Source organism: Bos grunniens, chromosome 15, assembly GCF_055505025.1.
Source record: "Bos grunniens cultivar Pamir isolate PY7600 chromosome 15, Bosgru_T2T1.0, whole genome shotgun sequence".
In the NCBI taxonomy this organism is placed as follows: domain Eukaryota; kingdom Metazoa; phylum Chordata; class Mammalia; order Artiodactyla; family Bovidae; genus Bos; species Bos grunniens.
The window spans coordinates 66,538,532-66,559,884 of record NC_141179.1 but is presented as its reverse complement, the minus strand read 5'-3'; the positions used below and the strand labels follow the sequence as shown (position 1 = coordinate 66,559,884).

The following is a 21,353-nucleotide window of genomic DNA, read 5'->3' as shown; positions in this document are numbered from 1 at the left end:
CAGAATACCCCCAGCAGCCTATAGAGGCAAAGGATAAGGTTTGCAGACTGTGAGCGCTGGGAGCAAACGCTGGGCAGGAAGGAGACTGGGGATACAGGTGGAGGGGGGAGGCGGGTTGACCGCTTTTCTCCCCCCATCTCCAGCTCACCCCCTCCCCCAAGGCCAGGCGTTTAATCTGGCGGGCTCAGTGTGTGCAGTCAAGGCACCCACTAGACCTCCCATCCGGGCTGGAGGTGGGGGTGGGGCTTCAGACCTCACCTGCGGTGGGGGGACAGGGGGCGCAGCCCCGGCTACCTCCGCCCCCATTCAGGGTCCTGCTGGCTTCTCCCCTGCCCTCACCGCCTCGGGGAGCCCAGCCGGACCTGGGCGGGCCTCCGTGCCCCGCAGCTTCCTTTCCAGCCACAGCCCGGGGCCTCCCCTCGTGGCCACACCTCCCCGGGCTCCGCAAGGGTTAAGGCGGCCGCGGAGAGGAGAGGTTTGGGCTGACGTCGCGCCGGCTGAAGGTGGTTCCCCTCGGATGAGGATGGGAGAGCCTGGCGAGCTGAAACCCGAGCTCCCGCTCAGCTGGGGCTTGGGGAGGTCCGCGTAGGAGCCGCCTGCCCGCCGGCCTCCCTCGGTCCCTCCCCAGCAGTCACTCCGGGCACCGCCGCGGGAACGATGGAGCTGGGCTGGTGGCCGCAGCTGGGGCTTGCTTTCCTGCAGCTCCTTCTCATCTCGTCCTTGCCAAGAGGTACTGTGGGTCGCATTCAGGACCCCCCAGGAGGGGACTTTTGTCTCCTGGGGTTAGTTAGGGGGCAGGAGCGAGGTGTCCCAAGAGAGGGTGCTGTGTGTCTGTGGGTGGTGGTGGTGAGCTTTCTTCTAGTGGAAATCTTGGGGGTTTGGCTGGTGGTGCTGAAGTGTCCCTCTTTCTAAGAACGTGACACCGTTTTTCTGCCATCGCAACTTGCGGGACTGAACTCCCTCAGGAAACGTACCAGCTTCAGTTTTATGTGCCTTTTTTTTTTTTTTCTTAAGCTTTTTAAAGCACAGAATTATCGCCGGGGTTCTACTCAGGCTCAGGTGCCCCCTCTGACATGCAAAAGCCAAATCTCTACCTGGAAAAAGCCCCCTCCCAGGTGAGCTGGGAGGAAAGAGGTGAATAAGAGCAGGGCTTACAGCGAGGGTATTTGTCCTGAGCATCTGGTTGAGGAAATCTCACACCACAACCGTTCAGAACAGATTCCCAGCAAGGGAGAGGTGCTCACTCAGCATATATACACTTCCTTTCCGATAAGGATGAGAAAGAAGAAGAAAAAGCCAGGGTGAAGAGTGCAAGTTGATTTTGGGGATGCGCAGAGTTTATTTAGAAAGAGCTGTGGCTTCTGTGTTTTTCACATGTCATTTTCTGAGCCACAAACCCCACGTCAGATAGGCTTCTAGGGCAAGTGAGGTTGAAACAAGACCCAGACAGAGCTCTTGGGAGCCTCTTGACCCAGCAGAAGCAAGGGGAGAGCAGGCTTGTCCTGTGACTGCTGCTGGGCAAGCAGGGAAGGAGGACTTCTTAGGAGCATCTGTCCCTCTATGGCTAGAGAGGCCAGGTGTCAGGAGGCAAGGTGAGGCCTCAAGAGGTAAGATGCACAGGTGATAAAATAGGGCAGCTTTGTGAAGGAGCAGGGAGTGCGTAAGCCTTTGCTACTCCCCTCTGTGGGGGTTACCTGACACCTGTGCTGGTGACCTGACACCTTTGCTTTACTTAAGAAGTGGGTGCTTCGTTGCTGCATGGAGCTGGCAAGTGCCCAACAATGAAACAGAGGAAGTTGGGTGGTGAGGGTGTAGAAAGCCATCAGCTACTGTAGAAGGGAAGCCGGACCTTGGCACATGTCGCTTCATGGTGAACAAAAACCGAGATACATGAAAAGCACCCCCGCCCACTTTAGTCAATACTTTCCATCTACCTGCCAGCCCCAAGTGAAATCTTCCTTGGTGATTTACTCTCAAGCTGAAGAGTGTTTCATTTGAATTTTGCCTTATTGGTGTCTGGAACAGCCCAATAATGTAGGGAGAAGGAGCCCGGGAGGGTGGAGTCTGATAATCCTTTAACCCAGCCTCTTGCCTGGGGTTTAGTTGGTGGCTTTTCCTTGAGACGTGTCCCTGTTCCACCTCTGCCTTTTGGAGTCGACCTTCCAGGGCACAGTGGCCCAAGCCCAGCTCCAGAGGAGCCGGCTTCCTCCTATAGTGCCAGGGCTCCCACGTGTAGTTTTCTTGTCCCCGCATCTCTTTTTCTAACGTGGCAGGTGAGATGGCTGAAACCCATAAAAGCTGAAAACTAAAGCTCAGCTGCCCCTTTTTCCTTGCCCAGGATCTGAAAAACCCGTTTATCCCTGACCTGAGAATCTCTTATACCTTTTACTCAGAAAAGAAAGCTGACTCTGGTAAAGAATCGCCTGCCAATGCAGGAGACAGGGGTTCAGTCCTTGGGTGGGGGAGATCCTCTGGAGAAGGAAATGGCAACCCAATCCGGTAGTCTTGCCTGGTGAATTCCATGGACAGAGGAGCCTGGCGGGCTACAGTCTATGGGGTCATAAAGAGTCAGACGCAACTTAGAGACCAAAACAAAACCAACAACAACAAAAAAGCCAAACAGAAAAGAAGAGCTTCAGGGAATGTGCATGGCGTCTGGGCAGCCAAGCTGCTGACTGAGCTGGAGAGCAAGGCTATTTCATTGTCTGTCAAACATTCACGTTTAAAGGGAGCACAGAGGGATGGAGTGGAGAAGGAAAATATTTCAAGTTGTGAGCGAGTGAGTCCACTCCCTGCTGAAATTCTGAATCTGGCCCCCGTCAAGGAAAGCTTAGCAGCATATTTCCTCTAATTACTTTTCTAAAAAGAGCATTTGATGAGATGTAAACATCCACTGGGATGGCACGGCAGACGGTTGTTGCTCATCGACTCGGGACACGTGTCTGAGGATGAGAATCCAAACATCAGGCCAAGTGATAACCCAACACAAACAGCATGTGAGGGGAGAAACCCAATTCCACTGACTTCACCAAACAGCAGTCGCTCTGCCAGCAGGATCCAGCCTAAAAGGAACAACTCATTGAAAAGATGTGACTCTGGGGAATGAAGCTTTCACATGAATAACTTCACAAGTGTTGCTTCCAACAGACATTAGCTGGTGGGGAGCGAGCATCCAGGCAACCGGGGAGGATAATTTGAAGCCCAGATATGCAGTGGGCAGGAGCAACAGTGGAGAGAGGGAATGTGGAAAGAAAGCAAGGGGGAAGGAGTGGCAAGAAAAATTAGATGTTGGTTTATAATGGGATGTGTTAGCAAATTCCAAGGAAAGAGCTATGAAAATTGGGCCTTCTTGGCAGAGCTAGATTTTTGTGGGGACTATGAAGAGGGTTTTCTCTTGATATATACTCTGAGAATTCCTAGCTTTTCCAACAGGGAAATAATTTGATGGTGGGATCATGGGTTTCAGGAGCTAGGAGTGACTGGAGAGATCATTTAGTCAGAGTACCTCAAAAGGCAGAGAGCAAGGGGAGTAAACCTCTAAGCATTTATGATGGGCTCAGTGCTTAAACCGAAGCAGGGTAGGTGCTGTTATTTCCCAGATGGGGTTTAGAGAGGGTCTGTGACCTATTCAAAGATACATTAGGCACGGTTCCTGGAAAAGTGAAACATTTGATATAGCAATTCCACCTCTGGGAATAGACACAAAATAAATGAAAGCGGAAACTCCAGCAAATATTCATACACCCGTGTCCACTGCAGCGCTATTGCCAGCAGCCAAAAGGGAGAAACAACCCACGTATGGGTAAACAGAATGTGGGTCTATACACACAACGGAATACTATTCAGCCTTAAAAAGGAGTGAAGTTCTGATTAAAATTACAACGTGGATGAGCCTTGAAAACATGATGTGAAAGAAGCCAGACACAAAAAGATAAATACTGTATGATTCCATTTATGTGAGGTGCCTAGAGGAGTCAAATTCATAAAGGCAGAAAGTAGAACAATGGTTACCAGGGGCTGGAGGAGAAGGGATTGGAGACTTAGTGTTTAATGGGCTTAGAGTGTCAGTGATCTGATGATACATTCTGGAGATGTATAGCAGTGATGGTTACACAGGCCATTGGACTGTACACTTAAAGGTGATCAAAATGGTAAATCTGTGTTATTTACATTCTGCTGCAGAAATGATTCCCAGGTGGCGCTAGTGGTAAAGAACCCACCTGCCAATGCAGGAGATACAAACAGATGCAGGTTCAGTCCCTGGGCCTGGAAGATCCCCTGGAGAAGGAAATGGCAACCCACTCCAGTATTCTTGCCTGGTGAATCCCATGGACAGAGGAGCCTGGCAGGCTACCGTCCATGGGGTCTCAAAGAGTTGGACATGACTGAAGTGACTTAGCAGTACAGCAACATGATAAAAAGAAAACACAAGAAGGTTAGTGGAGCCTGGGGTGAGCCCAGACTGTCAGATTCCTGAGCTCAAGCTCACCTGGTACCCGGCTGAGAAACTCACACAGCTAACAGCCTCCTACAGTGATGCGCATGTAATCGCGGCATGGTCTCAGGACACACGTGGCAGGAGAGGGTCCTTGCTCTCTCCCATGTGGGTGGTGCTGTTGTTGTGTTGTGGGGTGACTCTAGCAAAGAGGGAGACTATAGCATGGAAGGGCTGGCAGCCTTTGGGTAAAGGTCTGCAGAAGTATTCAGCAGGGTATAGTGCTTGAAAGGTTTTGAACCTGAATGCTTTGAGGTGGGCTGGGTCCTCTGTCTGGTCTGACACCCCACTTCTCAGTTCACAGGTGTCTTACCTGCTAGTCCCTGCTTGTATTTGCCTTATTGATCTCTGTTCTTGGGAGGGATGGGGGAGAAATGGGATGTGAAAGAGAGAAAGTGGAAAGCTGGGTGCTGAATGGGGAGAGGTACAAGTGAGCATTTTGCAGCGGACAGGAACATAAATGTATTTTCACTTGTGTGTGTTGTGGAACACAATCTCACCTCTATGACCACCAGTAAAATGTTTTATGAATGCCCTTGAGGGTGAGCTGTTGGTTGAAGTTGAGGGTGAGGTTGGGTGTTATATTTGGGTCAGTAAGCTGGGGACAAAGCACCTTTGGATCCAGAGGCAGAGATGACCTGGAGCATGTAAGTCCCTTAGAAATATCCAGAAGCCTTAGGGAGGGCTTTGGAATGCTACTGGCAGGGACTGTGGTTTTGACTTAAATTTATCTGCATCTGGGTTACCCTGGCTAGACAGCATCGGCTGAGATTATGGCGTCTCATGGTGTCTGGAGGACCTAATGATTGGCCTTAAGTCAGAAAATTATTTCCATCTGCCCTCCTAGGGGTGGCCGATCCCGATGCAAGAGAAAACCTCTCTACCTGCCTTTTCTGAGCCTAGTTCTAGAAGCTGCAATTGATTTGGGGGGAAGGGTGCACATTTCAGTAGTAAATGAGGGAAAGTGATACCCTGCTCCTCCCCTCATGTAGGAAGACCTGTCACCCCCACTTTGTGGATATTTGAAAGTCACAAGAGCCCAGATCCCTCTCATTTTATTTTAAAGGGGAGGGAAAACCAGTGTTTATATTTTCTAATTCCTGAATTCCAGGGCAGAAGACCCCGAGGCCAGCTGGAGCTTTGAAAGCTACCAGATCAGTGGCAGAAAGTTATCAGATTTCAAGCCTGGTCTGTGTTTAAGGAGTTCTGTTTGACAATCATCCCAAGATCTGGGCCAAAGCATTAGGTTTATAATGGAGAGAAAGAAGCAAAATGCAGGAAAAGTCAAACTCCATATCTATGAACAAAACCACTCAGGGAAGGTAGAGAATTAGAGTTGGCTGGAGATATTTCTCTTAACCAATGGGACTTTCTACTACTCACCGCCCAGTGCTGTTCCTTTCGTTGTTCTCGGTTGCTATTTGTGATACAGATACAGAGCCTGTGTGGGTTGAGAGTGGAGTAAGGAGGGCTGCACATCAGATATTTCACCTGTAATGGTGGAAACACCAGTGGTGGAAGCCTCATACCTAAGGGACCAGATCCCAAATAATCTACTGGTATTTGTGGTAAATACCAGGCATTCTCCTATATGTTTTACATGTATTCATTTAATCCTCACAACATACCTAGAAGGTAAGTAGTTATTATCCCTAGTTTACATACTGAGAGGGAGGCACAGTACTTGCCCAGGTCGCAGAGCTGGACATCAGTGTTTTGAACCCAGTCTGACCCCATAATGCATGTACCGAAGCAGTAACACTGCTATAGTCAGTAGTGGTATAGAAGATCTACCAACTATGGTAGATCTTCTGTCTGTATTTTGGCCAAAACATAAGGAATCACAGTATTAGTAAAAAGTCCTGGTTATCCTGTGGATATTCCAAGAGCTGATATTCCCCGGCCCCTGAGTCAGCAAGGTCACATGCTCACCACTGTGGAGGCCGAATGGATGTAAGTGACGAGGGAGAGACCTCAGCAGTCCCCGTGGGACCACGTGGAACCCAAGAGGAGCCATTTTCTAGAGGAAACAGGAATGTTAAGCAGATCACAAATCCCACTCATTTCTGGGTAGCTGTCCACAGGCACATGCATCTCATTATGATTAGACATGGGAAGTGAGAATTTCTTTGTCTCATGGTCAAATTTTATAATCAAAATCACGTTTCTGTTTGTGGAGTGACAGAGTTAAGGATGAGACGTGCTTCATGCCTGGCCCTGAGACCGTGGAGCACTAGTCTTTTATGGATTTATTCTGTCAAGATCGTCAATGTGTAAATTCTTAGGTGATGGAACAGGAGAGTAGCAGGCCTGGCCTGAATAAGGGGAGGCATTTTTCTTTCTTCTTTTTTTGGCATAACACAGCTGATGGATATTGCAGGGGATGGAGATGCAGCCTCCCTCCATTAATACTGAGATGGATTTTAACCAGTTCATTCCAACCTTGAATGAGGATCTGCTGTCTTTTGAGTCTTTTGTCGAGTGGTTAAGAGAGCCCAAATGAAGACACATGTTTCTGTCACCCTTCTGCCTCTGGAGTTGGGGACATGCCTTTATCCCTGCAGCGTAGGCATCTTTATCACTGCCCTCTCCGAGACTCTGGCTGTTTCAGGGGGCTGAGTTAGCGGTTTGGCAGCGAGTGTCGGTAAGTAGAAGTCTGGTCAGTTGGTTTGGTGATTGGAAAACCAGGGCTGCTGCTGCCAGAACAGAGTGAGGAACACGTTCAGGCAACTTTAGCTCATGGGGAGGTGCAGCAAGTGTCCTCATAAGCTGAATTTATGATTGGTTAAAATAAATTTCCATCTAGCTTAGTGGAAAACCACTGGGTGGAGGAGGGATGTTGGCCTGGTTTGCTTCAAATCAAATCATTTGAAAACTCTGGCGAACTGAAGTGTCAGTTTTTCAAACCCAGTTCTGTGCCCATTTACATCATAGGATTCCTTTGAAGATGATCAGTTAATCCCCTATATCGTGCGACCCCACTTTGGAAGTCAGTGGTGATGGTGGAGAACATCTAGGAAGCCCAGGACAAGTTGCCTGAGCTTAGCTTCTAGCTGGTAGCATCTATTCCCATGTTTTAATATACCACTTCCTCACCTGGAATGCAAGCAGAAGGGAGGGCTTGGCTGGTATAAAGAATCTTTATTGCCTTACTTCTTGTTTGGCTTTCTGCCTCCCACTGGGTGGTTGACTGCCTGCTTCTAAGTGATGTTCAGCCTCCTTTCTCTGCAAACCTGGCTCCCCTGGCCAATTCACTGGTGGAACAGAACAAGTGAATATTCAAGTCTTCATGGAAATGAGATACAAACTGTAAGACACAAAAAGCAAAATATATTTAGCAGTAATGGACCCAACTGGGGCTTCCCTTGTGGCTCAGTGGTATAGAATCCACCTGCCAATGCAGGAGACTCAAGTTTGATCCCTAGGTCAGGAAGATCTCCTGGAGGAGGAAATGGCAACCCACTTCAGTATTCTTTCCTGGGAAATCCCATGGACAGAGGAGCCTGGCAGGCTACAGGTCTTGGGGTCGCAAAGAGTCAGACACGATTGAGTGGCTAAACAACAACAGAAGTGGACCCAATGGATTCCCTGTAAAATAGACTCCAAAAGGTCATAGCAGGAGCCATTTCTAACAGCAGTCTTTGTCACAAATAACCTGACCCTGGAAATCACATATGCCTGATATGTCTGCATTCATATATTTATTCAACAAACTATCTAGAGATAGCAGGATGAATGAGACCAGTCCTTTTCCTAAAGACACTTGTAATCTGTTGAGAGAGGTCATGGTCTAGCCTGGTGTTTTCCAAAGTAGGTTTCATGAGATACTAATATTAAAGGATATTCAGCAGAAATAATAAAACCTAGGATGTCATGGTAAAATAAGTTTGGGGAATGTGGGAATTAACTTGGTACAAAGAATATTATAGGCTCAGCAAAGCCCTACAATAAAGCAAGCTATTACTAGCATTTAAAAGGTTGTTCAGCTGCAGAACCTCTTTTCATGTCAGACCTTATACCATCAGTGGATTTGGCACTCTATGGAACACAGTTTTTTTCAGGTCTCTTGTCCATAATGGATAAAACATTGAAGAATATCTCTCTCACCATTATGGAGGACAAGGGAAGAAGGGAATTTGAAAATCTATAAAATTGGAGCGTCTCTTCGGCCTTCTGCTGAGAGACAGGCAGGAAGTCTGTCGTCTGCTCACTTCACACTTGCTGAGTCGTTGAAAGAACCGTCGGGGTGATCCCGGCCCTGTTGTTGTGATAAAAGTCCTCACCAGCATCGACCTGCGTAGTTCACCAAGAAAGCTTATTCTTGACCTACAAGGTGCTCACAGTAATGTGATTGCCCTGGGATCACTGGGTGGAATGAGGTGTGACTCTGATTAAGGTGCACGTGGTGATGTGACAGTCCCAGGGAGTGGTAAGAGCTGTGACTTGACTTCCCCACTTAGGTTGTAACCTTGGTGACAGTTACACTGTCCCCACCTCAAAAATGAGGAGAATATTCGAGCATCCTTCTAGCTCCTGGGAACACTGAGTTCAAGATCCAAGTCCATTCATTAACCTCCCCCCATCTCAACACACATATTGCTTTGTCTCCAATCTTTTCTTATTTACCCTTCTGTCTGCTAGTTTGGGTATAGCTCAGGCACCATGATCCTGATTTTTACAACCCGGAAGCGGTCTGGGCTGTTTACACTGGTGCTGTATCCCATAGAGACAGCACGTGAGTTTGAGCTGTTCATCAACCCCTTGTTTGCTGTTTCTGGGAACAGCTTTATTCCTCCCTTTCCTAAATATTGTTCTTGTTGGCATGCAACACAGTTTCTCCCTTAGCCCTCCCATTGCCTGCCTCCTGTCTCTGCCCAGACTTGTTTCAGATTGGATGATTACAGTGGCAATGGATAAGGAATGAAGCAGCTCTTCCTTTTAAGGGTTTTCTGCCCAACCCATAACCTTCTCAGCAAAGATTTAGCTCTTCCTGGCCATTGTATGTATTTCGTTTTTGCTGCTGATATCTTAGTATGGATGTGTTCAAGTTTGAATATACATGCACACAGAAAAATAAAAGTATAGGTATGGTTGTTGTTGTTCAGTTGCTCAGTTGTGTCTGACTCTTTGTGACCCCATGGACTGCAGCACACCAGGCTTCCCTGTCCTTCACTGTCTCCTGGAGCTTGCTCAAACTCATGTCCATTGAGTCGATGATGCCATCCAACCATCTTATCATCTGTCGTCCCCTTCTCCTCCTGCCTTCAATCTTTCCCAGCATCAGGATCTTTTCCAATGTGTCAGCTCTGAGCATCAGGTGGCCAAAGTATTGGAGCTTCAGCTTCAGCATCAGTCTTTCTGATGAATATTCAGGATTGATTTCCTTTAGGAAATAGATATAGTTATGTATACACTTATGTGTGTATATGGATGGATATGTATAAACATGGGGTGTAGAGTATTATGGTTTAAAACATGGGCCAGAGTTTGAATCCTGCCTCCATCATTTGTGGCTCTTTTCTTGAAAAATTACTTAACCTCTTTCATGTGGCCTTACCACCTTCCAACCTGTACACTGAGAATAATAGTGTCTTTATTTGAGTTTGAGAAGGGAATGGCGACCCACTTCGGTATTCCTGCCTGGAGAATTCCATGGACAGAGGAACCTGGGGGGCTGCAGTCCATGGCTTTGCAAAGAGTTGGACATGACTGAGCGAATAACACACACACATGAGATAACCTATTTACTTTTAAATTATTATTGGGATATAGTTGATTTATTATTGTTTTTTTTATTTTCATTTGGAGTATAATTGCTTTACAATGTCATGTGGGTTTCTGCTCTATAACAGCATGAATCGCTATATGTGTACTTATGCCCTGTCCCTCTTGAGCCTCCCTTCACCTTCCCCATCCCATCCCTCTAGGTAATCACAGAGCACTGAACTGAGCTCCCTGTGCTATATAGCAGGCTCTGGAATAGCACTGAGCCATAAAAAGGAATAAATTGAGTCATTTGTAATGATGTGGATGAACCTAGAGTCTGTCATACAGAGTGAAGTGAAGTTAGAAAGAGAAAACCAAGTACAGTTGATTTATAATGTGTTAGCTTCAGGTGGACAGCAAAATGAATCTGCTACACATGTACACATATCCACTCTTTTTTAGATTCTTTCCCCATATAGGCCATTACAGAGTGTTGACTAGAGTTCCCTGTGATATAGAGAAGGTCCTTTTTAGTTATCCATTTTATATATAGTAGTGTCTATGTGTCAATCCCAATCTTTGATTTATCCCTCCCTTCCAATTTACCCTCCCTCCTCCTTACCCTTCAGTGACCATAAGTTTATTTTCTACATCTGTAATTCTATTTTGTAGATCAATTCATTTGTCACCTTGTTCTTAGTTTCTACATATAAGTGATATCATATGGTATTTGTCTTTCTCTATCTGGCTTACTTCATTCAGTGTGACAATATCTCGGTGGTCCAGTGGTTAAGACTGAGCTTTCACTGCAGGGGGTGAGGGTTCGATCCCTGGTTGGGGAACTAAGATCCTGCATGCCACATGGCATGGCCAAAAAAAAACAAAAGAGAGAGAGAGCCTATTCAGTATAATGCTTTGCAAAAAGGAGTACTCAGGAAATTAAAGTCATCTTCTGCTCTTCTCTTTTCTAGTATTTTTCCCACTAGCACAGAAGGAATTAAGAAAGAGAAGTATTGGGTATTCTGTCTTTAGTAGGCTGGAATTTATATGGTCCTTTTCAGGCTCACTTCATCTTGGTGCACAGTCCTATCCTAGTCATCTGTCACCTGTGACTCTGTGTCAGAAAAAAAAAAATCTCCTAAAGATTCACCGTATGTTTATTTCTCTGAGACTTGCTTTCTCCCCTTGCTTTTATCATGCATCTGCCTTCCAACCTTAGGGTGAAATGCCTTCCACATGCCTAAGTTTGTCCATGTGCTGGATTCTTGCAGGGATTTGAGGGGCTGGAGTCTTGCAGAGTGGGGGATTCTGGGTCAGTGATGTTGTCTCCCAAACATGAGATGGTGCCCATGGCCACCTGTTGTGATTCAAGGGTAGAGCCAGCCAGGAATCCTCAGGCCAAAAGAAGTTCCCCTTCATCTTGTTCAAGCTTGTAGAGCTGGGGGAGGCAGCTATAATGAGGACTAGCCTGCATGAAGCTGCTGCCAGCTTAGGGCTTAGTGAACCATAGGACATACCATTATAAACGCATCACCCTCGTTCAGCCTGACATCGGCTCTTGGCCATCTGCTTCTGCTTGGCATCAGTGAACCTGAACGTGAACACAGTAACACTGACTCTGGAGGCTCCTGGCAAAGGGATAGATGTGGTTGACCAAGGCCCCCATAGAGCCCTGGCAGACTCTGGCTCAGAAAGAAGGTTTTAAACATGTGGAGGATTGGGGAACAGGTGGGATTGTTTGTAGAATTCTTATGTCTGAGGAAATCCAGATTAGATTTTTAGGGTAAGCATAAGTGTTATTGTTTTCTTAAGGAAATATCTTTTCTTGTATTACTTTTTAAAATATTTATATATTTTTGTCTGTGTCGTGCAGCTTGTGGGATCTTAGTTACCTGACCAGGGATTGAACCTGCACCTTCTGCAGTGAATGCTCAGAGTCCTAACCACTGGACTGTCAGGGAATTCCCAAGTTTTATTGTTTCTTAATTTATACATTCTAATGCTTTGCTTGAATAATATTTGCTGGGTTCTATGGCCAGGAACTTTTAGGTGCATTATTAAAAAATTTTTAGTAGCCAATGCTAATTAAAAAAATAAGATCTATTCAGCTCATATTGCAGTGTTGGAAATAACCCAGAAGCAGCTGTCTTTCTGTGCGAGGGATTTCTAGCACAGTTGTTGAGGATAATGGCAACTTGGGGCCCTTCCCAGATGCTCAAGTTTGGGCTTCATTCCCTTTGGCTATAGATGCAGAATTTCTATTCCTAGAAGAGAAGCAGCAGGAGGTGAGGTATGTCCTATTTAAATAGGTGTCTGAAGAGGAGGTTTTAGAGAGAAGAGATTAGGAAATCTAAAAGCAAGGGGGAGGAACTCAGAATGCCATGATAGAAACAAGAACAGACTGCTTGAAATGCCATGTATGTGTGGGCCTCTGAGGGAGACAGTTACTCACCCGTCTTGTTCCCCTAGCCATCTGTATCTTAGCCACACATGTGATGGCTTTAAAAAATTTTTTTTTGGAATATAGTTGTTGATTTACAACCTGAAACTAACACAATATTGTAAATCAACTATACTTCATTAGAGTATATTAGAATGTACAGCAAAGTGAGTCAGATACATATATATATATATATATATATATATATATACACACACACATTCTTTTTCAGATTCTTTTCCCATATAGGTTATTACAGAATTCTGAGTAGAGTTCTTTGTGCTGTACAGTAAGTCCTTGTTAACTATCTGTTTTATATATAGTAGTGTGTATACATTAAGCCCAGTCTCCTAATTTATCACTTCCCCCCATGTTTCCCCTTTGGTAACCATAGATTTGATTTCCAGGTCTGGGAGTCTGTTTCTGTTCTGTAAGAAAACTTCATTTGTATCATTTTTTATTAGATTCAACATATAAGTGATATGTATTTTTTCTTTCTCTGTCTGACTTTCTTCACTTAGTGTAAAAATTTCTAGGTCCGTCCATATTGCTGCAAATGGCATTATTTCATTCTTTTTTATGGCTGAGTAATATTGAAATTAAAAGACGCTTACTCCTTGGAAGGAAAGTTATGGCCAACCTAGATAGCATGTTCAAAAGCAGAGACATTACTTTGCCAACAAAGGTTCGTCTAGTCAAGGCTATGGTTTTTCCTGTGGTCATGTACGAATGTGAGAGTTGGACTGTGAAGAAGGCTGAGCGCCAAAGAATTGATGCTTTTGAACTGTGGTGTTGGAGAAGACTCTTGAGAGTCCCTTGGCCTGCAAGGAGATCCAACCAGTCCATTCTGAAGGAGATCAGCCCTGGGATTTCTTTGGAAGGAATGATGCTAAAGCTGAAACTCCAGTACTTTGGCCACTTCATGCAAAGAGTTGACTCATTGGCAAAGACTCTGATGCTGGGAGGGATTGGGGGCAGGAGGAGAAGGGGACGACAGAGGATGAGACGGCTGGATGGCATCACTGACTCGATGGACGTGAGTCTGAGTGAACTCCGGGAGTTTGTGATGGACAGGGAGGCCTGGCGTGCTGCGATTCATGGGGTTGCAAAGAGTCGGACACGACTGAGCGACTGAACTGAACTGAATATTCCAACATGTATATGCACCGTATCTTCTTTATCTGTTGATGTGTTTTAATTCTACAGAGAATAATGGTAATGTCTCAACAAACATGGAATTTTTCTTCCAAAGCAGTTTATGCTCATTGCCTCTTTAACTGCAGTGACATTAACAACCCCATCAGGCTACATCCATTCTCTTGAGATTCGGGGAAAATGCCACAGCAAGATGTCTTGTTTGTGATTGTCCAGCAGCATAAATGAGAGGCAGATTCAGTATTAAAATTTGAGTAATCTGATTCCCAAGTGTGTTCACTTCACCAGTGATGCATTCTTGATCTATAAAGTCAAAGTTGTGAACTGTCAAGAATCAAAGTATTGTGTTGAAAAGAATAAGACTTTGGCCCTAGAAAGAGCTGGCTTTTTCACCTGAAAGCTTGCCACTAGGACAGTTTATTTACCATTCTGTTCCTGAGTGTCCTCATCTGTTAAATGAAGAAAATGATACTTACTTTGAAGGGTGGCTCTGAGGATTCAGTGAACTGGTTTCTTTCAAAGGCTTGGATACGTTCTTGTGGGGGCTGGGACCCAGGGAGAGGGGACAATGAATGAGACATGACAGAGTGGAGCAGTGTGCTTAATAAAGGATGAAGAGGGGAAGAAAGTGACAAATTGATTTTTGCTTCCCTTTCCTCCCCAATGTACTAAGGCCTGCAAACTAGATTTCTAGGGAGTCTGTTAAAAGACTTATCACTCCTGATACCCAAAGGGGATGATGAACGTGTTGACTTTCCAGCTATCATTATCTTATTACCAAGAGGAGCTATGAGAAGGGGAAGACCAAGGTCAACTGAGGGTAGGAATCCAGCCAGGCTGGGACTGAGAGTCACTGGTGGTGGGAGGGTTTTCAAAGTCACAGGAGATATTGAGTCATCAAGAGCCCTAGTAACCATTCCATCGCCCCTGACTCACAGCATTTCCATCTGGGATTTGCCTGGCATCTGTCATCAGCCCCATGGAGTGGGCGGTCAGACCTTCAGGTGGTTAGGAATGTGCTGTGTTAGAAATCAATAGGGGGAGTTCAGAGAGCCTGAGAGGAGGTGGGGGAGTGAGTGGGGATGAGAGGGCAGCCCAAGCTGCCTAAGTGTAGGACTATGATTCCTACATCTTTTTTTTTTTCCCCTTCTGGTCTTAGGTTTATAATGTGAAGGACAGCAAAACACTCAGTAGAGATTTTCATTAAATGTGGTTAGAGGGGAGGGCTGTGGGGTTTTTAAGTGGAGACAAAGGCATATTCTAACATCAAAGAGGAATAAGCCCTTGATGAAAGCCCCTTTCTTTGCCACCTTCTGGGGTGGCCTCAGCCTGGGCCTTTGGTCTGACAACCAACATCATATATGGAACAGGCCAACTCACATTTTCATCAAGAAGTCTCTGACTTTTTTCAGATTCGCCTGAACAGTTACTGTGTCAGCTTACTTCCTTGAAACCTGGTGTTGAAAGTGTGCTACTCAGAGATGATGCTGTGGGGACTCCATTGCCCCTTCTGCCCTTCTGTGGAGTTAAGCCCTGGTTGTTTGAGGGATTAAGTGTTCTCCGTCTTGTCAGCAGGAGAAATATATCAGTGTTGGAGAGCCTTAACGCTAGCTGCCAGGCTGTGAAAATAATGCCGAAGGCCCTGAGGACAGCCAGCTTCTCTCACTCATTCATTCATCTTTTTCACCACATCTATAAAAACTGAACCTGGGCTTCTCTGGTGGCTCAGTGGTAAATAATCCGCCTGTCAATGCTGGAGACATGGGTTCAATCCCTAATCTGGAAAGATCCCACACGCTGTGGAGCATCTAAGCCCGTGCTTTATGACTACTGAACCTATTCCCTAGAGCCCGGGGGCCGCAACTACTGAAGCCCTCGTGCCCCAGAGCCCATGCTGCAATGAGAGACTGCCGCAGTGAGAAGCCGTGCACGGCAACTGGGGAGTGGCCCCTGCTCACCGCAAGGAGAGAAGAGCCTGAGCAGCAACGAAGATCCAGCGCAACCAAAAATAAGTAAATAAATAAAATTTAAAATAAGCAAAAGCAGAACCTGTGCCAGTCAGTTGGCACTGCCTTGGTGTTTGCATGAATAAAACAGAACTGAGAGGTTAAGTGTCTTGTGTTTTCCAGCGTGAATTCAGGAAAAAGCAGAGCTGGACCATTATAAGTGAAATCTCCACTCATGGGGGCTGCCCCTGAGGAAGGGCTTGGGCAAAGCCTGTGATACCAAAGTATTGAGTCAGCCAAAAAATTTGTTTATGTTTTTCCGTAAAATTTTATGAACTTTTGGCCAACCCAATACTCTGCAACTCTCTTGATATTTGTTTACCCTGATTTACGAAAAAAAAAAAAGAGGAAAGAGAAGCACTTGTCCACACAAAATAATGATGCAGCAATTTAAAATCACTTCTCAGGACTACTCAAGGTCAAGAGAAGATGTTCATGACTGAAGTAAAGAAATAAAGCAGTTTCTAAAGAAAACCAAAAATATAATAGGTTACCAGTTTTGAGGGGTTAAGAAGACTGTACACATCTTTTAGCGTCTATGTGTGAATGTATATGTTAATTAAAAGATGACAATTGAATGGTAAGTTATTTCTGAATACTTTTTCTTTATGTATAATTTTATTTTTTGATGCTTTCACAAGAAATCTTTTCTATTAAAGTATAGGGTCTTTTATGGGTTTCTCTGGTGGCTCAGATGGTAAAGAATCTGCCTGCAATGCATCCCTGGGTCAAGAAGACCCTCTTGGAGAAGGGAATGGCAAACCACTCCAGTATTCTTGCCTATAGAATTCCATGGAGAGACGAGCCTAGTGGGCTATAGTCTCTGAGGTCACAAAGAGTCTGACATGACTGAGCGACTAACACTTTCACTTTTCATAGAGCGTTTTATGAAAAAAATAAATACTTTATCCAGTGGAAGAGTTCAGATAAATGAATGAATGTATAATATGCCCGGAACTTTGTGAGTTCAATTTTGCTATGTGATTATGGGCACGTGCTTGACTCTTTGGTGCCTTGGATGATTCCAGGTGGTGCTCTGTGAGTTCTTGATGCTTAGTTTGTACTTATTTCCTAGGAAGCACTGGCAGAATAAAACTCATTTGTGGTTTAATAAGACTGTTCTTTTTTTCTTGTTGTTTTGTAAATAAAGTTTTATTGAAACACTGTCATGCACATCTGTTTATATATTATCTGTGGCTATTTTCTATTGAGTAGTTGCCACAGAGACCACGTGACCCACAAACTAAGACAACATTGGAAAGCAACTATACTCCAACAAAAATTAATAGAAAATTAAAAAGATAAAGTTAAAATGCCAAGAAAAATGTACCTGCCTCTTTACAAAAACCATTTACCAATCCCTAGGTTAGACAACAAGTAAGGCTTTGTTCTTAAATGTGGACAGCGAAGTAACCTTTGTTCACCTACAGCAGCCCAAAAAACTGGAGGTTGTCCTGGCCTATTTTGCCCTCAGCAGCAGGCTTGCTCATGTCTTCCCTAAGCCTGAAATTCTGCAGGCCTCCCTTTCTTCTCAGAATTCCCTAAAAAAATGTCTTTGGAGTTTCTCTTTGCTTATTTCCTACTTAGCTCTTTTCCTCACTGATAAAGTGAAGAGGTCAGAGTAACTCATTTGAACTTACAAGAAAATATTACCCATTTTTCTGGATCGTTTTTAAAATTAAATTGCATAAACAATATAAAAACACTTTAGCTAAACAAATATTAAAATGCTTTAGCATACATGCAGGAAAACCTTCAGTTGCTTTTCCGCTGTTCGTGTTTCTTTAAATCCTAGTTTTTGTAACTGGCTTTTAGCATCATATTGAAATTCCCTGAAGTTTGTACGTTTATGCATGCATGTCTTCGTGACCCCATGGACTGTAGCCCACCAGAATCCTCTGCCCATGAAATTTTCAAGGCAGGAATACTGCAGTAGGTTGCCATTTCCTCCTCCAGGAGATCGGAAGCCAAATGACCAGTGTGCCCTTTGCCCTTTGTCACAAATGGAGGAGGAAAAGTCCAGGAGATTGTTTTTGTCTGCTTATTGTATTTTCAGATCTCTTCAGCTGATCAACTTTAAATATTTCTCATAGAATATTTCTTAATCAACTTACCTGTTTATTTCTTACATGTACGTTTGGGGGCACATTCCTGTCTCTTTTCCAGCCAGGTGAGAAGTAAGGTGATGGACTTAGGGGCGCCGAGTCAGTAACACCATTAACCCTGTCTCCTCCCTCACTTCCATGTTCCTGGGCAGTGACCTTTTCTTGGGAAATGATAGATTTTTATTTGTTATCTTATTTAACCCCCCTTATGGTGTGATCACTGACCTAGAGCCAGACATCCTGGAATGTGAAGTCAAGTGGGCCTTAGAAAGCATCACTACGAACAAAGCTAGTGGAGGTGATGGAATTCCAGTTGAGCTATTCCAAATCCTGAAAGATGATGCTATGAAAGTGCTGCACTCTATATGCCAGCAAATTTGGAAAACTCAGCGGTGGCCGCAGGACTGGAAAAGGTCAGTTTTCATTCCAATCCCAAACAAAGGCAATGCCAAAGAATGGTCAAACTACTGCACAATTGCACTCATCTCACATGCTAGTAAAGTAATGCTCAAAATTCTCCAAGCCAGGCTTCAGCAATACGTGAACTGTGAACTTCCTGATGTTCAAGCTGGTTTTAGAAAAGGCAGAGGAACCAGAGAGCAAATTGCCAACATCCACTGGATCATGGAAAAAGCAAGAGAGTTCCAGAAAAACATCTATTTCTGCTTTATTGACTATGCCAAAGCCTTTGACTGTGTGGATCACAATAAACTGTGGAAAACTCTGAAAGAGATGGGAATACCAGACCACCTGACCTGCCTCTTGAGAAATCTGTATCAGGTCAGGAAGCAATAGTTAGAACTGGACATGGAACAACAGACTGGTTCCAAATAGGAAAAGGAGTACATCAAGGCTGTATAGTGTCACCCTGCTTATTTAACTTATATGCAGAGTACATCATGAGAAATGCTGGGCTGGAAGAAACACAAGCTGGAATCAAGATTGCCAGGAGAAATATCAATAACCTCAGATATGCAGATGACACCACCCTTATGGCAGAAAGTGAAGAACTAAAAAGCCTCTTGATGAAGGTGAAAGAGAGTGAAAAAGTTGGCTTAAAGCTCAACATTCAGAAAACGAAGATCATGGCATCTGGTCCCATCCCTTCATGGGAAATAGATGGGGAAACAGTGGAAACAGTGTCAGACTTTAATTTTTTGGGCTCCCGAATCACTGCAGATGGTGATTGCAGCCATGAAATTAAAAGACGCTTACTCCTTGGAAGGAAAGTTATGACCAACCTAGATAGCATATTCAAAAGCAGAGACATTACTTTGCCAACAAAGGTCTGTCTAGTCAAGGCTATGGTCTTTCCTGTGGTCATGTATGGATGTGAGAGTTGGACTGTGAAGAAGGCTGAGCGCCAAAGAATTAATGCTTTTGAACTGTGGTGTTGGAGAAGACTCTTGAGAGTCCCTTGGACTGCAAGGAGATCCAACCAGTCCATTCTGAAGGAGATCAGCCCTGGGATTTCTTTGGAAGGAATGATGCTAAAGCTGAAACTCCAGTACTTTGGCCACCTTATGCGAGGAGTTGACTCATTGGAAAAGACTATGATGCTGGGAGGGATTGGGGGCAGGAGGAGAAGGGGATGACAGAGGATGAGACGGCTGGATGGCGTCACTGACTCGATGGACGTGAGTCTGAGTGAACTCTGGGAGTTGGTGATGGACAGGGAGGCCTGGCGTGCTGCAATTCATGGGGTCACAAAGAGTCAGACACGACTGAGCGACTGAACTGAACTGAACTGAACAAGCAAGAGAGTTCCAGAAAAACATCTATTTCTGCTTTATTGACTATGCCAACGCCTTTGACTGTGTGGATCACAATAAACTGTGGAAAACTCTGAAAGAGATGGTAATACCAGACCACCTGATCTGCCTCTTGAGAAACCTGTATGCACGTCAGGAAGCAACAGTTAGAACTGGACATGGAACAACAGACTGGTTCCAAATAGGAAAAGGAGTACATCAAGGCTGTATAGTGTCACCCTGCTTATTTAACTTATATGCAGAGTACATTATGAGAAACACTGGGCTAGAGGAAGCACAAGCTAGAATCAAGATTGCCGGGAGAAATATCAATAACCTTAGATATGCAGATGACACCACCCTTATGGCAGAAAGTGAAGAAGAACTAAAGAGCTTCTTGATGAAGGTGAAAGAGGAGAGTGAAAAAGTTGGCTTAAAGCTCAACATTCAGAAAACGAAGATCATGGCATCTGGTCCCATCACTTCATGGGAAATGGATGGGGAAACAGTGGAAACAGTGTCAGACTTTAATTTTTTGGGCTCCCAAATCACTGCAGATGGTGATTGCAGCCATGAAATTAAAAGACGCTTAGTCTTTGGAGGGAAAGTTATGACCAACCTAGACAGCATATTGAAAAGCAGAGACATTACTTTGCCAACAAAGGTCTGTCTAGTCAAGGCTATGGTTTTTCCAATGGTTATGTATGGATGTGAGAGTTGGTCTGTAAAGAAAGCTGAGCACTGAAGAATTAATGCTTTTGAACTGTGGTGTTGGAGAAGACTCTTGAGAGTCCCTTGGACTACAAGGAAATCCAACCAGTCCATCCTAAAGGAAATCATTCCTGAATATTCATTGGAAGGATTGATGCTGAAGCTGAAACTCCAATACTTTGGCCACCTGATGTGAAGAGCTGACTCATTTGAAAGACCCTAATGCTGGGAAAGATTGAGGGCAGGAGGAGAAGGGGACAACAGAGGATGAGATGGTTGGATGGCATCACTGACTCAAAGGACATGGGTTTGAGTGAACTCCAGGAGTTGGTGATGGACAGGGAGGCCTGGCGTTCTGTGGTTCATGAGGTCGCAAAGAGTTGGACACGACTGAGTGACTGAGCTGAACTGAACTGAACCCTGTAGTCCTGTAGATGTGGTGCTAATATCCTTCCATGACCATCCATTTGTTCTCTTTGCGTTGTATATTTCCTCGTCACGGTGAGTGATCCTCTGTTTGTGAGGTCCTTTATCCAATGTCTACTCCTCTATGAGGCTGTGAGTTCATTCAACATCTGCTCCCCTATGAAACTCCATGGGAATGGTGTCTGTTCTTCTCTCCCTTGTATCCCAGCACTCAGCCTCCTACCTGGGACGTGGTGGACGCTCAGTAAACACTTGTGGGATGAAAGAATGAACTCATCAGTTCACCCACAGTCTTGGCACTGTGCTCAGTGGGAAAACTGAGGACCGGAATGGTTAAAAGACTGGCCTTGGGTTAACCTTTCTTTTGAGAAGACACAGTGTGTTAAGTTCCCTGTGGATGATGTAACATTACCACAAACTTAGTGACTTAAAACAGTGCAGTTGTATTTTTGTACAGTTCTGGAGCTCAGTGGTCTACAGTGAGCCTTAGGAGGCCAAAATCAGGGTGATGGCAGGCCTGCATTCTTTGGATGCTCGGGGAGAAGCCGTTTCTTTCCT

The 21,353-nt window shown here is 45.0% G+C and overlaps 1 protein-coding gene across 2 annotated transcripts in view; it reads left to right on the top strand.

Annotated features, from left to right (window-relative positions):
- The first annotated feature begins 527 nt into the window (after positions 1-527).
- The window catches only part of PAMR1 (peptidase domain containing associated with muscle regeneration 1), an 80,545-nt gene continuing 59,719 nt past the window's right edge, over positions 528-21,353 (top strand). The window contains exon 1 of one of the 2 annotated variants that reach the window (XM_086338658.1): positions 528-730. In XM_086338658.1, the coding sequence (XP_086194784.1) occupies positions 658-730 (73 nt within the window). In that variant the 5' untranslated portion in view covers positions 528-657. The remainder of the gene's footprint in view (positions 731-21,353) is intronic. The other variant, XM_086338663.1, reaches the window with a different exon arrangement.